The 14261-nt window shown below is 39.2% G+C and overlaps 1 protein-coding gene across 2 annotated transcripts in view; it reads left to right on the top strand.

Moving 5' to 3' along the window:
* Positions 1-14261, top strand: part of DCHS2 (dachsous cadherin-related 2) — a 312281-nt gene that overhangs the window by 265261 nt on the left and 32759 nt on the right. For both annotated transcript variants that reach the window (XM_051819958.2, XM_051819960.2), the window contains exon 14: positions 12708-12821. In XM_051819958.2, coding sequence (XP_051675918.2) covers positions 12708-12821 — 114 coding nt within the window. The remainder of the gene's footprint in view (positions 1-12707; positions 12822-14261) is intronic.

Here is a 14261-nt window from a genome sequence, read left to right as displayed (position 1 = left end):
TGTCTTGTTGCAAATCTGAGAGGAAGTGATTTAAGCTTTTCCACATTCAGTGTATCAGTTGTTGGTTTGTATGATATTAGCTGTTGGTTTGTCCTATATAGCATTTATAATTTTGAGGTATCTTCCTTCTATATCCAATTTTTAGAGCATATTTATCATGAAGGATTGTTGAATCTCATCAAATGCCTTCTCCCCATCTATTGAAATGACCATATGGTTTTTGTTCTTCATTCTGTTGATGTGATTTATGACATTTATTGATTTGTAAGTGTGAATCACCTTTGCTTTTCTGGGATAAATCCCACTTGATTGTGATTTATGATCATTTTTATGTGGTTTTGAATTCAGTTTCCTGAGAATTTTTGCATTTATATTCATCAAGGATATAGGGCTGTAGTTTTCATGTTGTGTCTTTGTTGGGTTTTGGTATCAGAATGATGCTGGATTCATAAAGAGAGTTTGGAAGAGTTCCATCCTATTCATGTTTTTGGAATAGTTTGAAAAGTATAAGTTGCTTCCTCTTTAAATGTTTAGAATTCAGTAGTAAAGCCTGGACTTTTCCTTGATTGTAAAATTAATTACTGTTTCAATTTCACTGCTTGTTATTGATCTGTTTAGATTTTCTGTATCTTCTAGATTTAATCTTGGTGGGTTACATGTATCCAGGAATTTATCAGTTTCTTCAAGATTTCCTAGTTTGTTAGCTTATAGTTTTTCATAGTTTCTTATGATCCTTTCTATTTTAGTGGTGTCAGTTGTAAAGTCTCCTTTTATATTTGTAATTTGACTTACTTGAGTTTTTTCTCCTTCATCTTTGTTAGTCTGGCTAAAAGTTTATCTTGTTTATCTTCTCAAAAAACCACCTTTGCTTGGTTGATCATTTGTAATTTCTTTTCATTTTGGTTTCATTTATTTCTTCTCTGATCCTTATTATTTCTCACCTCCTGGTAATTTGGGGCTTGGTTTGTTCTTGTTTATCAAAGTCTTTGAGATGCATCTTTAGATCATTCATTTCTCTTTTTCTAATGTAAACACTTAATTCTATAAACTTCCCTCTTAATATTGCTTCTGCTGTATCCCTCAGGTTTTGATATGTCATGTTTTCATTTTCATTTATTTCAAGAAAGTTGTTGATTTCAGTGATTTCAGTGACCCATTTATCATGCAGCATGTCTGACTTCCATGTATTTAGAATGTGCGATTGTTCTTGTTGATTTCTAGTTTTATTCCTTTGCAGTCTGAAAACACACATGGTGTGATTTCAACCTTTCTAAAGTTATTGAGGCTTGATTTATGGCCTAATAAAAACTGTACCTTAAAAAATGTTCCCTGTGCTGATGAGAATGTGTATTCTGTAGCTGTGGGTGAAATGGTCTGTAAATGTCTGTTAGATCCATTTTCTCAACAGTATTATTCAACTCCAATATGTCTTTGTTGAATTTTGGTCGGGATGATCTGTCCATTGCTGAGAGTTGGGTGTTGAAGTCACCCACCATTATTGTGTTCAAGTCTGTCTCTCCATCTAGGTCTAAAAGTATTTGCAATATATAGCCAGGTGTTCTTGTATTGGAGCATATATATTATGATTTTTATAGCTTCTTGCTGAATTAATCCTTTTATCAAAATATAATGTCCTTCTTTGTATCTTTTTAGAGTTTTTGATTTCAAGCCTGTTTTATGTATATGAGGATCACTATTCTTGCTCATTTTTGGTTTCAGTTTGCATGGTGTATCTTTTCCCACTCATTCAGTTTAAGTCTTTCCAGCAACTTTATGAAGTAAGTTTCTTGTAGGCAGCATATAGTGGGGGTCTTAGATTTTTATCCATTCAGCCAACCTAAATGTGTTGGTTTGGAAATTTAATCCATTTGCATTCAAGGTTAGTATTGACAGATAATAACTAACACCTGTCATCTCATTGATTAGCTGCTGATCATACCTATTCTGTTAGTGAATTTGTTAGAGTGATGTGTTTTCATGGTTACTTCTAACACAGGACTCCTTTGAGAATTTCTTGTAAGGTTAGTCCGGTGCTAGTGAATTCTCTCAGTTTTTGCTTATCTGGGAAATACCTTATTTATGCTTCACTTCTAAAGGATAGCTTTTTGGGATAAAATATTGCTGGTTAGAAGTTCTGGCCTAGTCATGGAAAGCCAAGACGCTGTGGCAAAAATGACCTAAATGAACGATCTCTTGCAAGTGAGATCCCAGCAGAAAGAACGGGCCATCAAAGAAGGAGGTACCTTTCTCTAAAGGAAGGAGAGAACTTCCACTTTGATTATGGTCTTGTCTAAGATCAGAGTTGGTGAACTTGGCAGCTCATGACAAGAGCCTCAGGTGGTTACTGACATCATAAATAAGAGTGTCAATTGTTAAATCAACAACGGGAGTCACTGTGCACCTACTCCCCATGTAGGATCTCTGTCCTTAATGTGTTGCACTATGCGAATTAACAGTAAAACTACTACTCAAACAGTACTCTATACTTTGTCTCTGTGGGTACAGTCTGTTGAAATCTTTACTTAGTGGCCAGCACCATGGCTCAATAGGCTAATCCTCCACCTGCGGCGCCTGCACACCGGGTTCTAGACGTGGTTGGGGCGCCAGATTCTGTCCCGGTTGCTCCTCTTCCAGTCCAGCTCTCTGCTGTGGCCTGGGAATGCAGTGGAGGATAGCCCAAGTGCTTGGGCCCTGAACCCGCATTGGAGACCAGGAGGAAGCACCTGGCTCCTGGCTTCAGATTGCACAGCGCGCCGGCCATATAGTGACTATTTGGGGAGTGAACCAATGGAAGGAAGACCTTTCTCTCTGTCTCTCTCTGTCTAACTCTGCCTGTCAAAAAAAAAAAAAGTAAGAGAGAGAAATCTTTATTTAATATATAATAAGTTGATCTTCTGTATATAAAGATAATTGAAAATGAATCTTGATGAAGAATGGGATGGGAGAATGAGTGGGAGATGTGGTTATGGGGGGAAAAGCCGCTATAATCCAAAAGTTATACTTTGGAAATTTATATTTATTCAATAAAAGTTTAAAAAAAAAAAAGAAAAGAAAAAGAAGTTCTGGCATATAGGGTTTCTGTTGAGAAGTCTGTTAATCCAGCTGGTTTTCCTTTATATGTGACTTGAGGCTTTTATCTTACTGTCTTTAGGTTTCTCTCCTTATCCTTAACTCTTTTCTTTTTTTTTAAGATTTATTATTTATTTGAAAGGCAGAGTTCCAGAGAGGCAGAGACGGAGAGAGAGAGAAGTCTTCATCTGCTGGTTCACTCCCCAAATGGCTGCAACAGCCAGAGCTGAGCTGATCCAAAGCCAGGAGCCAGGAGCTTCTTCTGGGTCTCCCACGTGGGTGCAGGGGCCCAAGGTCCTGGGCCATCTTCTACTGCTTTCCCAGGCCAGAGCAGAGAGCCGGATCAGAAATAGGACAGCTAGTCCCTCATCTTCTATTCTTTAAAATAATTTGAGGATTGGCATTAGTCTTTAAATGTTTGTTTGAATTCCCCACTGAAGCCATCTGGTTCTGGGCGTAGGAGTTCTTTGGTTATTGATTCAGTCTCCTTGGTGGTTATGTCTGTTCAGATTTTCTCTTTCTTTGTGATTCAGTCTTGGTAGGTTGTATGTTTTTAGAAATTTTCCATTTCTCCTAGGATATAGAATTTGCTGGTAAATATTCACTCAGAGCAATCTCTTGTGATCCTTTACTTATTTCTGTGGCATCAATTGCAACGTCTTCTCTTTCAGCTCTGATTTTGGTTGAGTCTTTTGTCTTTCCTAGCCTTGCTAACTACCACATTTTGTTGATCTCTTTAAAAAGAAAACCCTTGCTTTTCATGGATTTTTGTCGGTATTTTTCTGTTACCAATTTCATTGATTTCTGCTCTAATCTGTTTAGTTCCTTTCTTCTAGTGACTTTGCATTTAGTTTGTCCTGTTCCCATTTCCTTGCAATGTAACATTAAGTTGTTGATTTGAGATCGTTTAAATTTTTAAATGTGTGTTTTATTACTACACTTCCCTCTTTTTTCTGCTTTTGCTACATCCCATAACTTTTGGTATGTGGTAGTATTGTTTTTATCTCAAGATGTTTGCTAATTGCCCTTTTGATTTCATAACTGATGCATTGGTTGTTCACTAATTTGGGGTTTTCAGTTTTCCTTTTGCTAGTGATTTCAAGTTTCATTCCATTGTGCCTGTAAAAAAATACTTAGCATGATTTCAATATTGCTAAAGGAGAATCGTCTAAGTGTGATTGAGGAGAATGTATATTTTACCATTTGTTGTGTGAAGAGTTCCCTGTATGTCTGTCAGGCTTCACCATTCTACCATGTTGTTCAAGTCCTCTGTATCCTAATGGATTTGTCAGCTGTCAATCATTGAATGTGGCGTTAAAACCCCCTACTATTATTGTGTCTCTGTTTCTGCCTTCTATTCTGTCAGTGTTTGCCTCATATATTTGGGTGCTTTGCTGTTAGGTGCATGCATATTTATAATTGCTGAATCTCCCTAGTAAATTGACCTTTATTATTATTGTTGTTATTATTATTATTATTACTCATTTAATGTCTATTTTGCCTGATTTGAATATGGCTACCTTTGCTCCCTTTTGGATAGTATTTTTATGGGACATCTATTTCCAAAGCTGCAGCCTGTGTGTGTCTTTATATGTACATCAGGTGTCTGACAGCGTATAACTAGTGTTGTTTTTCTTGGTGGTGGTGGTGTTTTCCTACAGTTGCTATCTCTTCTTAGAAATGAGTTTAATTTTTTCTGTCTTATCATTTTGCCCCTATTTCGCTACCTTGGTTTTGTTGCATTGATTTGTGTGTGTGTGTGTGTGTGGAACTATGCCTTGACTTTCGTCTTACTTCCTTTTGTGTTTCTTTTGTGGGTATTTTCTTTGTGATTGCCATGGGAATTTCATAAAACAATGTGTAACAATCTGTTTTAAAGTTATAAGAGCTCAACTTGAATTGCATGCAAAAATCTTGCTCCTTTATTTTTCCCCCAACACACACTTTATGTTATCAATGTCATAAATTACATCATGTTACGATTTGCTTCCATTAACAGTTTATAGTTATGCTGTATCTTTTAAATTTTATACAAGGATTAACAGTGGTTTATGTACCACCATTCCAGCATTACAGAATTCAATACTTGTCCATATATTTGAAGAAAGCTTTATCTTTTTGTATGCTTTCATGTGCTATCTGGTGTCCACTTTACTCAATTCGAAAAACTCCCTTTACCTTGGAAGGTATATTTAGTGGTGATGAACTCCCTTGGTCTTTCTTATCTATGCAGGTCTATTTATTCTTTGCTTACGAAGAAGAGATTGGCCAGATATAGTATTCTTTGCCAGCAGTTCTTTTCTTACAACACTTTGAATATATCATCCCACTCTCTCCTGACGTGTGCTGTCTCTGCTAAGAAACCTGCTCAGGAGTCAGAGCTGTGGTGTAGCGGGTAAAGCCGCCGCCTGCAGTGCCAGCATCCCATATGGGCCCCGGTTCAAGTCCCAGCTGCTCCACTTCCGTTCCAGCTCTCTGCTATGGCCTGGGAAAGCAGTACAAGATGGCTCAAGTCCTTGGGTCCCTGCATCCACGTGGGAGACCCAGAAGAAGCTCCTGGCTCCTGGCTTTGGATCATCACAGCTCCAGCTGTTGAGGCCAAATGGGGAGTGAACCAGCAGATGGAAGACCTTTCTCTACCTCTCTGTCTCTCTCTGTGTAACTCTGACTCTCAAATATATAAATAAATAAATCTTAAATAAAAAGGAAAAAAAAGCTCAATCTTTTAGAAGTTCCGTTTTATAAAATGAGTCACTTTCCTCATGTTGTTGCTTTTAACATTTTTCTTTATATTTGATAACTGACAATTTGATTTTAATGGGTTTCCATATGGGGCCTCTTTAGGTTCATCCTTGTTGTAGTCCTGTTAACTTCTTGAATTTGTTTTATTTATTTATTTTTTTTTATTTTTATTTTTTTTGACAGGCAGAGTGGACAGCGAGAGAGAGAGACAGAGAGAAAGGTCTTCCTTTTGCCGTTGGTTCACCCTCCAATGGCCGCCGCGGTCGGCGCGCTGCGGCCGGCGCACCGCGCTGATCCGGTGGCAGGAGCCAGGAGCCAGGTGCTTTTCCTGGTCTCCCATGGGGTGCAGGGCCCAAGCACCTGGGCCATCCTCCACTGCACTCCCTGGCCACAGCAGAGAGCTGGCCTGGAAGAGGGGCAACCGGGACAGAATCCGGCGCCCCAACCGGGACTAGAACCCGGTGTGCCGGCGCCGCTAGGCGGAGGATTAGCCTAGTGAGCCGCGGCGCCGGCCTAACTTCTTGAATTTGAATGTCTGTTTTCTTCCTCAGATTTGGGAAGTTTTTCACTATTGTTTCTTCAAATAAGCTCTCTATCTTTTTGCCTTTTCTCACTCTCTTTATCATCTGAGACCTCCACAATGAGTGTATTGGTCTTTCAGATGGTTAACCAGTAAGTCCCTTAGTGTGCTTCACTTTTCTTTCTTCTTTTTTCTTTCAAACCCTCTACTAATTTCAAATGACACGTCTTCAACTTTACTCATCCCTTCTTCCCCTTGATCAAGGCTGCTGTTAAATAACCCCAGCAAATGTCTCCATCAAGTTATTCTGTTCTTCAGCTCTAGAATGTCTGATTCTTGATTAATTTTTGTCTATTGATATTCTCATCTTGATTGTACATGGTTTTTCCAATTTTAATTGACTGTCCCTCTAGGTGTTCTCTTGTAGCACGTGAATGTAGTGTACTTCTCTGAGGTGATCATTATTAATTCTTTGCCAAGTAATTCCTACTTCTCCATTTCTTTAGGGTCAGATCTGGTAGATATACATAATTTGTTCCTTTGATTTGGCCATCTTTACTTGTTTCTTTGTATGTTACTCTGGGGATAGCTTTTGTGCATTTGGGGGGGAAAAAGTCACTTCTCCCAGTCTTTACAGATGAGCCTTGTAAAGAGTAAGATCTTCACCCATCAGCGTGGTTAGATTCTGGGGGCTTCTCAGACCTTGTCTGGGATACACTTTGAGCATTTTCCTGTGATTCCCCAATTCCAGAGGCTTCCCAGCTCCTTTTCCAGGAGCTTGTAAAGTCCTGCTTCTCCTGTGGTGCCAGCCTGAGTACCACAGGTTCTGCAGCACCACCGAATTCTCTTCTGTTCTCAGCAGCCTCTGGGTACCCAGACTGTGCTGGTCACCACCAGTGCTCTGAGTCAGGTGAGAGAGAAGCTGGCTGCTTGGGCAGCCCCCATTGGACATACATATTCCAAGCCATTGTCCTCCTCCTGATGAGGAAGCTTTGAGTCTGGTGTTAACTCACTATCATGTGTCAGCATCAGGGAAGTCTGTCAGGTATGAAATTAATGAGCATTTAGTACCCATTTTAATGTGACTCTTATTTCCTGGAAGCCCATGACTTTACTGATTTTGCAGTTCTCAAAAAGGCTTTTTGTAACATATATTGTTAAGTCAGTGTCTCGATGGGGAATAGAATCTCAGACTTTCTATTCCATCATCTTGCTGATGTCCCTCCAAGTGTTCCTTCTTAAATGATTGACATATGGTAAGGGTTTTAGTGGTTGGGCATTTAAGAACTAAGGAAATTTAGAATTATCCAAATGGTTGAAAATTCTGTTTCTCTTGACTCATTCATCAATAAGAAAATGTTTGCATTGCTTAGAAGTAAGAAACATCAGACTCTAGAATTATATACCCATGCAAACTCTGAATTTGATGTTTTCATCATTATTTCAGCTTAATGTTTTTATGACTGCTGATTTGTACAACCACATAGCATGAATCATTGTGCAATCCTGGGGCCAGTGTTGTAGCATAGCAGGTAAAGCTGCTATCTCTGATGCCAGCATCCCATACGGGCTCCATTTCAAGTCCTGGCTGCTCCACTTCCAATCCAGCTCTTGGGGAAAAGCAGCAGAAGATGGCCCAAATGCTGGTGCCCCTGCATCCAAGTGGGAGACCTGGAAGAAGCTCCTGGCTCCTGGCCTCAGCCTGGCCCAGCCCTGGCCATTGCACCATCTGGGCAGTAAACCACTGGATGGAAGGTTCTCTTTCTCTCTCTCTTTGTAAATTCTGACTTTCAAATAAATAAATAAATAAATCTTAAAAGAATTATGTAATTCTGCTTCCAAACTGAGAATTCACTTTTCTCTGTATATTTATTTTGTAATTGTATTTTTGTAAAGAACAAAAAACACGAACACTAGATATATTACACTTTAAAAAAAAAAAAAGTATTTATTTGAAAGAGTTCCAGAGAGTGAGGGAGAGACAGAGAGCAATTTTCCATCTGCTGGCTCACTCCTCAGATGACTGCAACAGCCAGGAGCTTCTTCTGGTTCTCCCAGGTGATTGGCAGAGGCCCAAGTACATGGGCTAACTCCAGCTGCTTTCCCCAGGCCATTAGCAGGGAATTGGATAGGAAGAGGAGCAGGCAGGACCTGAACTGGTGCCCATATGTGATGCCAGTGTTGTAGGCACTGCCACTACACTACAGTGCTGGCCTGTCATCTTTGTTCTTTGACACAAGCATTTTCCATGTTTTCCTTTGTAATTGGGCATGTAATAAGCATCCTAACCCATGAACAAGAGGCCGTCAGCAGGATTATACATCTTGCCTGCAGAGCTGTTTCTCTTCTTACTGCCACGCCTAAGAGTATATGACAAGCCAGTTGAAATAACATTTCCTGTGTTTAAAAAATAAATTGTGTCAGGAAGCACAGAGCTGTGATTGAACACTTAAGATAGAACGTAGGACACTACTGTGAAGGCATATTTCCTATAAAAATGTTAGTATTTTAAAATTAACAGCGTCTCCTGAAATGCAGTAAAATAAGCATCAGATTATAATGCAGTTTGAAAATGTTCTCAACATGTGCAGTAACTTGATTCCACGAAGATCAGTTAAAATCCTTAGCTTCATTGTGAAATGACTTCATAACTAGGTTGAAAAGAATTAACAAATCTTGATCAGTGGTCTTTAAACTTTGTCACCATTTATGTTAAACAGAATGTTTCTAAAGAGAGTCATATATTCAGGTTGGGTTTTCTTGTTCTTCTCCATAGCAAATCCTTCACACAATTTTCATTTAAGTTCCAGTTTTACAGGCAATATCATGTCACATGCTTGTTTCATTTGACAGTTACAGTGACCATTGCATTTTTATTTGAGTGTTAAGCAGTGAAATGTTCCTGGGGGCACATTCTGTCTGCTCCAGGTCCTTTTCTTCTTTTGTGTTCTTGTTAGTGAAGTCTTGTTAAGTATTTTGGAGAGAAACATCCATTTGTTAGGTTTAGGGATTATTTTCTCTAACCTCCTGCAGAATGAATTTCAAACTCTGTTCCCTAGAGCAAGGTATTGAGATTTATGAAGAAGCTCAGCAGAGATCTTGACTAGGTGCTAAAAGGTTTTTAACTACTGCAAATTCCACTTTCAGAGGTGGTTTTATAGCATTGAGTTATTCTTAAAAACAATCACACTTAGCTCAGAGAAATCCTGTAGGGTGACGCCATCACTTTTCTAATCTTTCATCTTAGAGAACTTTAGTGTCCTTTCTCTTTCTCTCTGTCATCCTTCTGATTTCTTTCTTTCTTTGTTCATTAAATACCTACTTTACATGAAAAGATCAATTTCTGATACGAAAGAGAGTGTTTTACTGTCAAAAAATTTTGCAGAACAGAAGATGTCAGATACTGCAGATTGAAAAGTCAAAACTCAAATGCAATTATAGAAATATACAGAATATGAATAAACAGAAAACTTCTGCTGCCCTGGGGTGTAGTCCAGGTTAAGCAAGCAGATGAGATCAATCTTTAAATGTATTCAGTACGAGGGCATGGCTGACAAACCAGCCATGTGGTCTAAGTGCTAAAAGGGCTGGTAACAAAAAAGGAGCATCTGTCTTCTCCAGCAGAGGCAGTAAGAAGGTGGACTGACAACTGTGGTCTGGCCACAGTCACACTCTTCTCAACCCAGCTGGTAGGATATTTTCCCTAAGTTAGATTATTTTTCAACATTTAGGAATTGAGATATTTCATGTGAAAATGCTGTCAAAATTGTTATGTCTTCTTGTTAAAAATAAATAAATAAACACACACAGCCACCAGCCTCCCAAAGCCTGCTTTCCCCGGGGGCAGCAGTGAGCTGACGCAGAGTGCCAAGGGCAAGTCGGGCATCCTCTGCTCTCCCCCACTCAACTTCATTTGTCCGTGCTTCTTGCCTTTACCAAAAGGAATTCGAGTGAAATGAGCCCTGCTGCGTATTCATCTCTGATACCGAGTCAGAGATGCTTTAAAATGTTCTTTAAAATGTTCTTTCGCTTTTCCTCTTGTGCTTATACAAAACTGCCTGCGGTTCGACATCCAGCAGCCAGCAGCCAGGGAGACACCTAGAGTGACCTCCCATCCATCTCTCCATCTGTACAGCATGCATACCTTTGCCTCTGGGGCAGGTTGGCAATAAGACGATAGTGGGGCTCTCGGAATGATGGAAAGTCTAGGTTAGGTGCCCTAAGTTACACACCTAAGGTCAGGGCCAATGTAGAACTATCAAGCATTCATCAGAAGTGATGAGTGTAGAAAACAGAAAGCCGAGGTCGGAAGATGAAACAGCCAATCAGCCCATGAAAAGATGCTCAACATCATCAGACATTAGGGAAAGTAACTTTAAGGGCTCCCCAGGAATATCACAGCATGGTGAATGACATCATGGCAGGAATGCATATGAGAGAGAGAACAGTTACATGGCAAGACCCAAAGCTTGAGGGATTCAGGAGCCAGACTTGCTCTTTTACAACAACTCCCTCTCATGCAAGGTAACTCAGCCCATGAGACCAGCATTAATCCCTCCTGAGGGCGATGTCCCCATGAACGAATTACTTTTCACCAAGCCTCTCCTCTGAAAGATGACACCACCTCTCAACATTGCCACACTGAGGACCAAATCTCTGGTGCGTGAACCTTTGCTTGCCTTCCTGGCACTCAGCATCTTCTCTTGGCATCTCAATATGCTGCTCAAGAACTTCCCATTTTCTCTTCACTGCTTCCCATCACATAAAGTAATGGTCAGCCCATCCACCTGTTTTTTTTTTTTAATAAAGTTTTATTGAAACACATCCATACTCAATTTGTTTGCACATTGTCTGCGACTGCTTTCATGCTGTGATGGCAGAGGTGAATACTGGCAAGAGAGACTGTGTGGCACACCACCAAACCTAAAATACTTAGTGCCTAGTCCTTTACAGAAAAAAAAAATATTGCTGATCCTTGATGTAAAGGTACATGTGTCTCCTCTGATTGACAAGATCTCCCATGCTCTTGCCTACCCCCCTATTCCTCCCCTATCTCACACCTTCCTGTCTAGACCTGTTCTGTCCTGCCTTCTCGGATCCTCCTTCAGAGCACACCAATTGTCCTGTTGCTGCTGCCACTTCCTACTAATACTCCTTTCCTGCTGCTCGTCAGTTTGTTCACCAAAACTTGAAGCGATTTCTTTCTTTTGTCTTCCTAACACCTGACTTGATTCCAGTTTCTCCCCTGAAGTTATCTTTTTCTTACCTACTTTCTAGAACATTTACAGTTTTTAAAAATTAGCAATAATTATATATCACATTATATTGTGATGTATAGTGTGGAATTTCAATACGTGCATACAGTGTGTGCTGATTAGATCAGAGGAATTAATGTTTCTTCCTCTTTGTCGTTGACCTATGATTAGAACCCCTGCTCTATGCTAATTCTTGATTGAATTTGTGTCATGCAGTTAAGTCCATGGTTATATTCTCCTTGGGTTGCTTTAGCTACAATTACACTGGAGGCTGGTTGAGAAAAATCTTTCTTATATTTATGCTTCTGTAACCTCCTTTTCCAATCCCACCTGGGGTTCAGGGCAGTATATCCAAATATGTCTTCAATCTGTCCACTTCTTTCCTTCTTCCCTCTCACAGATCCAGGTCATTTTATCTTACTTAGACTATTGCAGTTTTACCTTAATTAGTCATTCTATTCTGTTCTTACCCTGCTTTTCTCTGTTTACTACAAAATAGAATAATGTTTTTAAAAATAAATCATCATTTTATTCTATTCCTTAAAAAGCTTCCATGACTTCTGATTGCACATGGAATGAGATTTACCCCATGCTTGGCTTACCATCTTCATCCTCTCCCTCTACCCTTACTCACCATGCTTCACTTCAGATCCCTTCCCAGCCTGTAGCATGTTCTGTGGTGCCTCTTCCTTCTAGAATCATCTTCCATGGATTCTCATAGTTCAATGTGCCAACATCTCTACAAAAGGGTGTCTGCCTCCCCCATAGAATGGCCTGCCATCACACACCCTTGTTTTTCTCTGTCCAGGAAAGTTGGCACAATCTGAAATCCATGTAGATTATGTACTTAGTGAATGATTTATTTTCTGCTTTCTTCCACCATGCAATAGCCACCACGAGAACAGAAATCTTTCTTTCTTTCTTGTCACCATGTCCACAGCCCCTACCTTGAAATTTGGTATGAAGACATTTATAAGTAATTGTTGAAGAAATGAACAAGTGAAAGTACAGTAGGCAAATAATGAATGCTCACTATTTTTTCTTGTTTTTTTTTTTGTTTGTTTGTTTCCATGAAATTTTTTTCTTAAAAAAGTTCTTTATTTTGAATCTAATTTTTACAGGTACTTCTGTTGTGACTGTCAAAGCTTTGGCTGCTGACTCAATTCAGGATAGCATTGAGTACTCAATTTTTAGTGGAAATGAAGATGGAGTTTTCTTCCTGTGCTCCCATTCAGGTAATCTTTATAAGAGCCATATCTTCTGCACCATGTAATGTTACCAAAAATAAATAATCCTGCAAAATGTGAAAGGGATGAATTGTCAGGGATAAGTCATTTTAAAGGTAATCAGAGTTTTTCATGGTAGTGATGAAAAATTATGGAAAATCAAAAACTATTTATGTATTCTCACCAAGAATTCTGTTAGATTGTGCTTATCCTGCTTTTTGAATTTTTAAAGATAAATTCATTTCCACTTATAATTTACCCATCTATTTGCAAAAGTTGGAAATGTAGTAGGGAAATCATTGATATTGAGTTTGAATTCAAAATAAGCTCACATGGCTAGCCTCAGGGAATTTTCATCAGAGATTCCTCTAATTCGCCACTGAATGTCAACAATGTAACAAAAAAACAGCTGGAAAAGTTTCTATGTGGTGGTAAAGAAATTACTTCCAACTACAACATGTATTAAATTTAGCTTTAATAAGACCATTATTGTGTTTTAAATGAATCCCAATTGATTATTTGAAACATACTTTTTTGACTAACAACTATGTAGTAGATACATATCTACTGCATCGTTGTCAAGCATCAAGAAGAATGTTTCTAATAATTTCTATATTACCATACAACTGCCGTATTTAAGCTATGTTACATGCACATGGGAGGAATTGAGAGGGGATAATTTCTTAAGTAAATGCTTTCTCATCCGGGGTGGTGCACACAGCCTGTGGCCTCTGGTCGGCAACCTCCAAGAGGTAGGGTAGAGGAAGTCTTCTCTCTTCACCCATTACTGGCTTCAAGGATGGTGCAGAAAGCTTGTTGACAAAAGGGCTATCTGCAAACATCAACAAGCCTTGTTTCTCACAGACCAGGTGTCTGGAGGTTCTGGGGGAGAAGCTGAGAATTAGAATGTTCAGGAAGTAGAGAGAATAGTAGAGTCTGCATATTTCCTCAAGTTATTCAAATCCTTCTACTCTCCCACTCCTAACATGACCCAGGCTTGGCTCCTGCCCAACATTGCCACCTGGATTCTTCCATTAAAATGCAGATAAAATCTGCCTGGGGTCAAGCCTTATTTTGCAATTAAGCAATTACTTTATGTTAAAAGTCACTTACTTACGAATGTTATATGAAATATCTACAAAACAGAATGTCAGAACATATGAAACTATTAGATGGGACAACAGTAAAGGAAAAGTCCCTGTAGTTGCCACCTGTGTCCAGAAATAAGCCATTACTAGAGCCTTAGGGAGCATCTTTTACAACTCTCTTTTTTTCTTTCCCCACATTTTTTATGGTTATTATTTAGAAACATGTGGGTGGCTAAATCTAGCTAATCAACATAGGCATTAGCTGTCTCTCATCCCAGAGATACTCAGAAACATGAATTTGGTATTAATCACTGACTCTTTGTATCACTGTAGTGTTTCCACTCTGCTTGAATCCCTATGA

The sequence above is a fragment of the Oryctolagus cuniculus genome, chromosome 8, assembly GCF_964237555.1.
Source record: "Oryctolagus cuniculus chromosome 8, mOryCun1.1, whole genome shotgun sequence".
NCBI classification, from domain to species: domain Eukaryota; kingdom Metazoa; phylum Chordata; class Mammalia; order Lagomorpha; family Leporidae; genus Oryctolagus; species Oryctolagus cuniculus.
The sequence above is the reverse complement of the archived record's forward strand: the minus strand, read 5'-3'. Positions and strand labels throughout refer to the sequence as shown.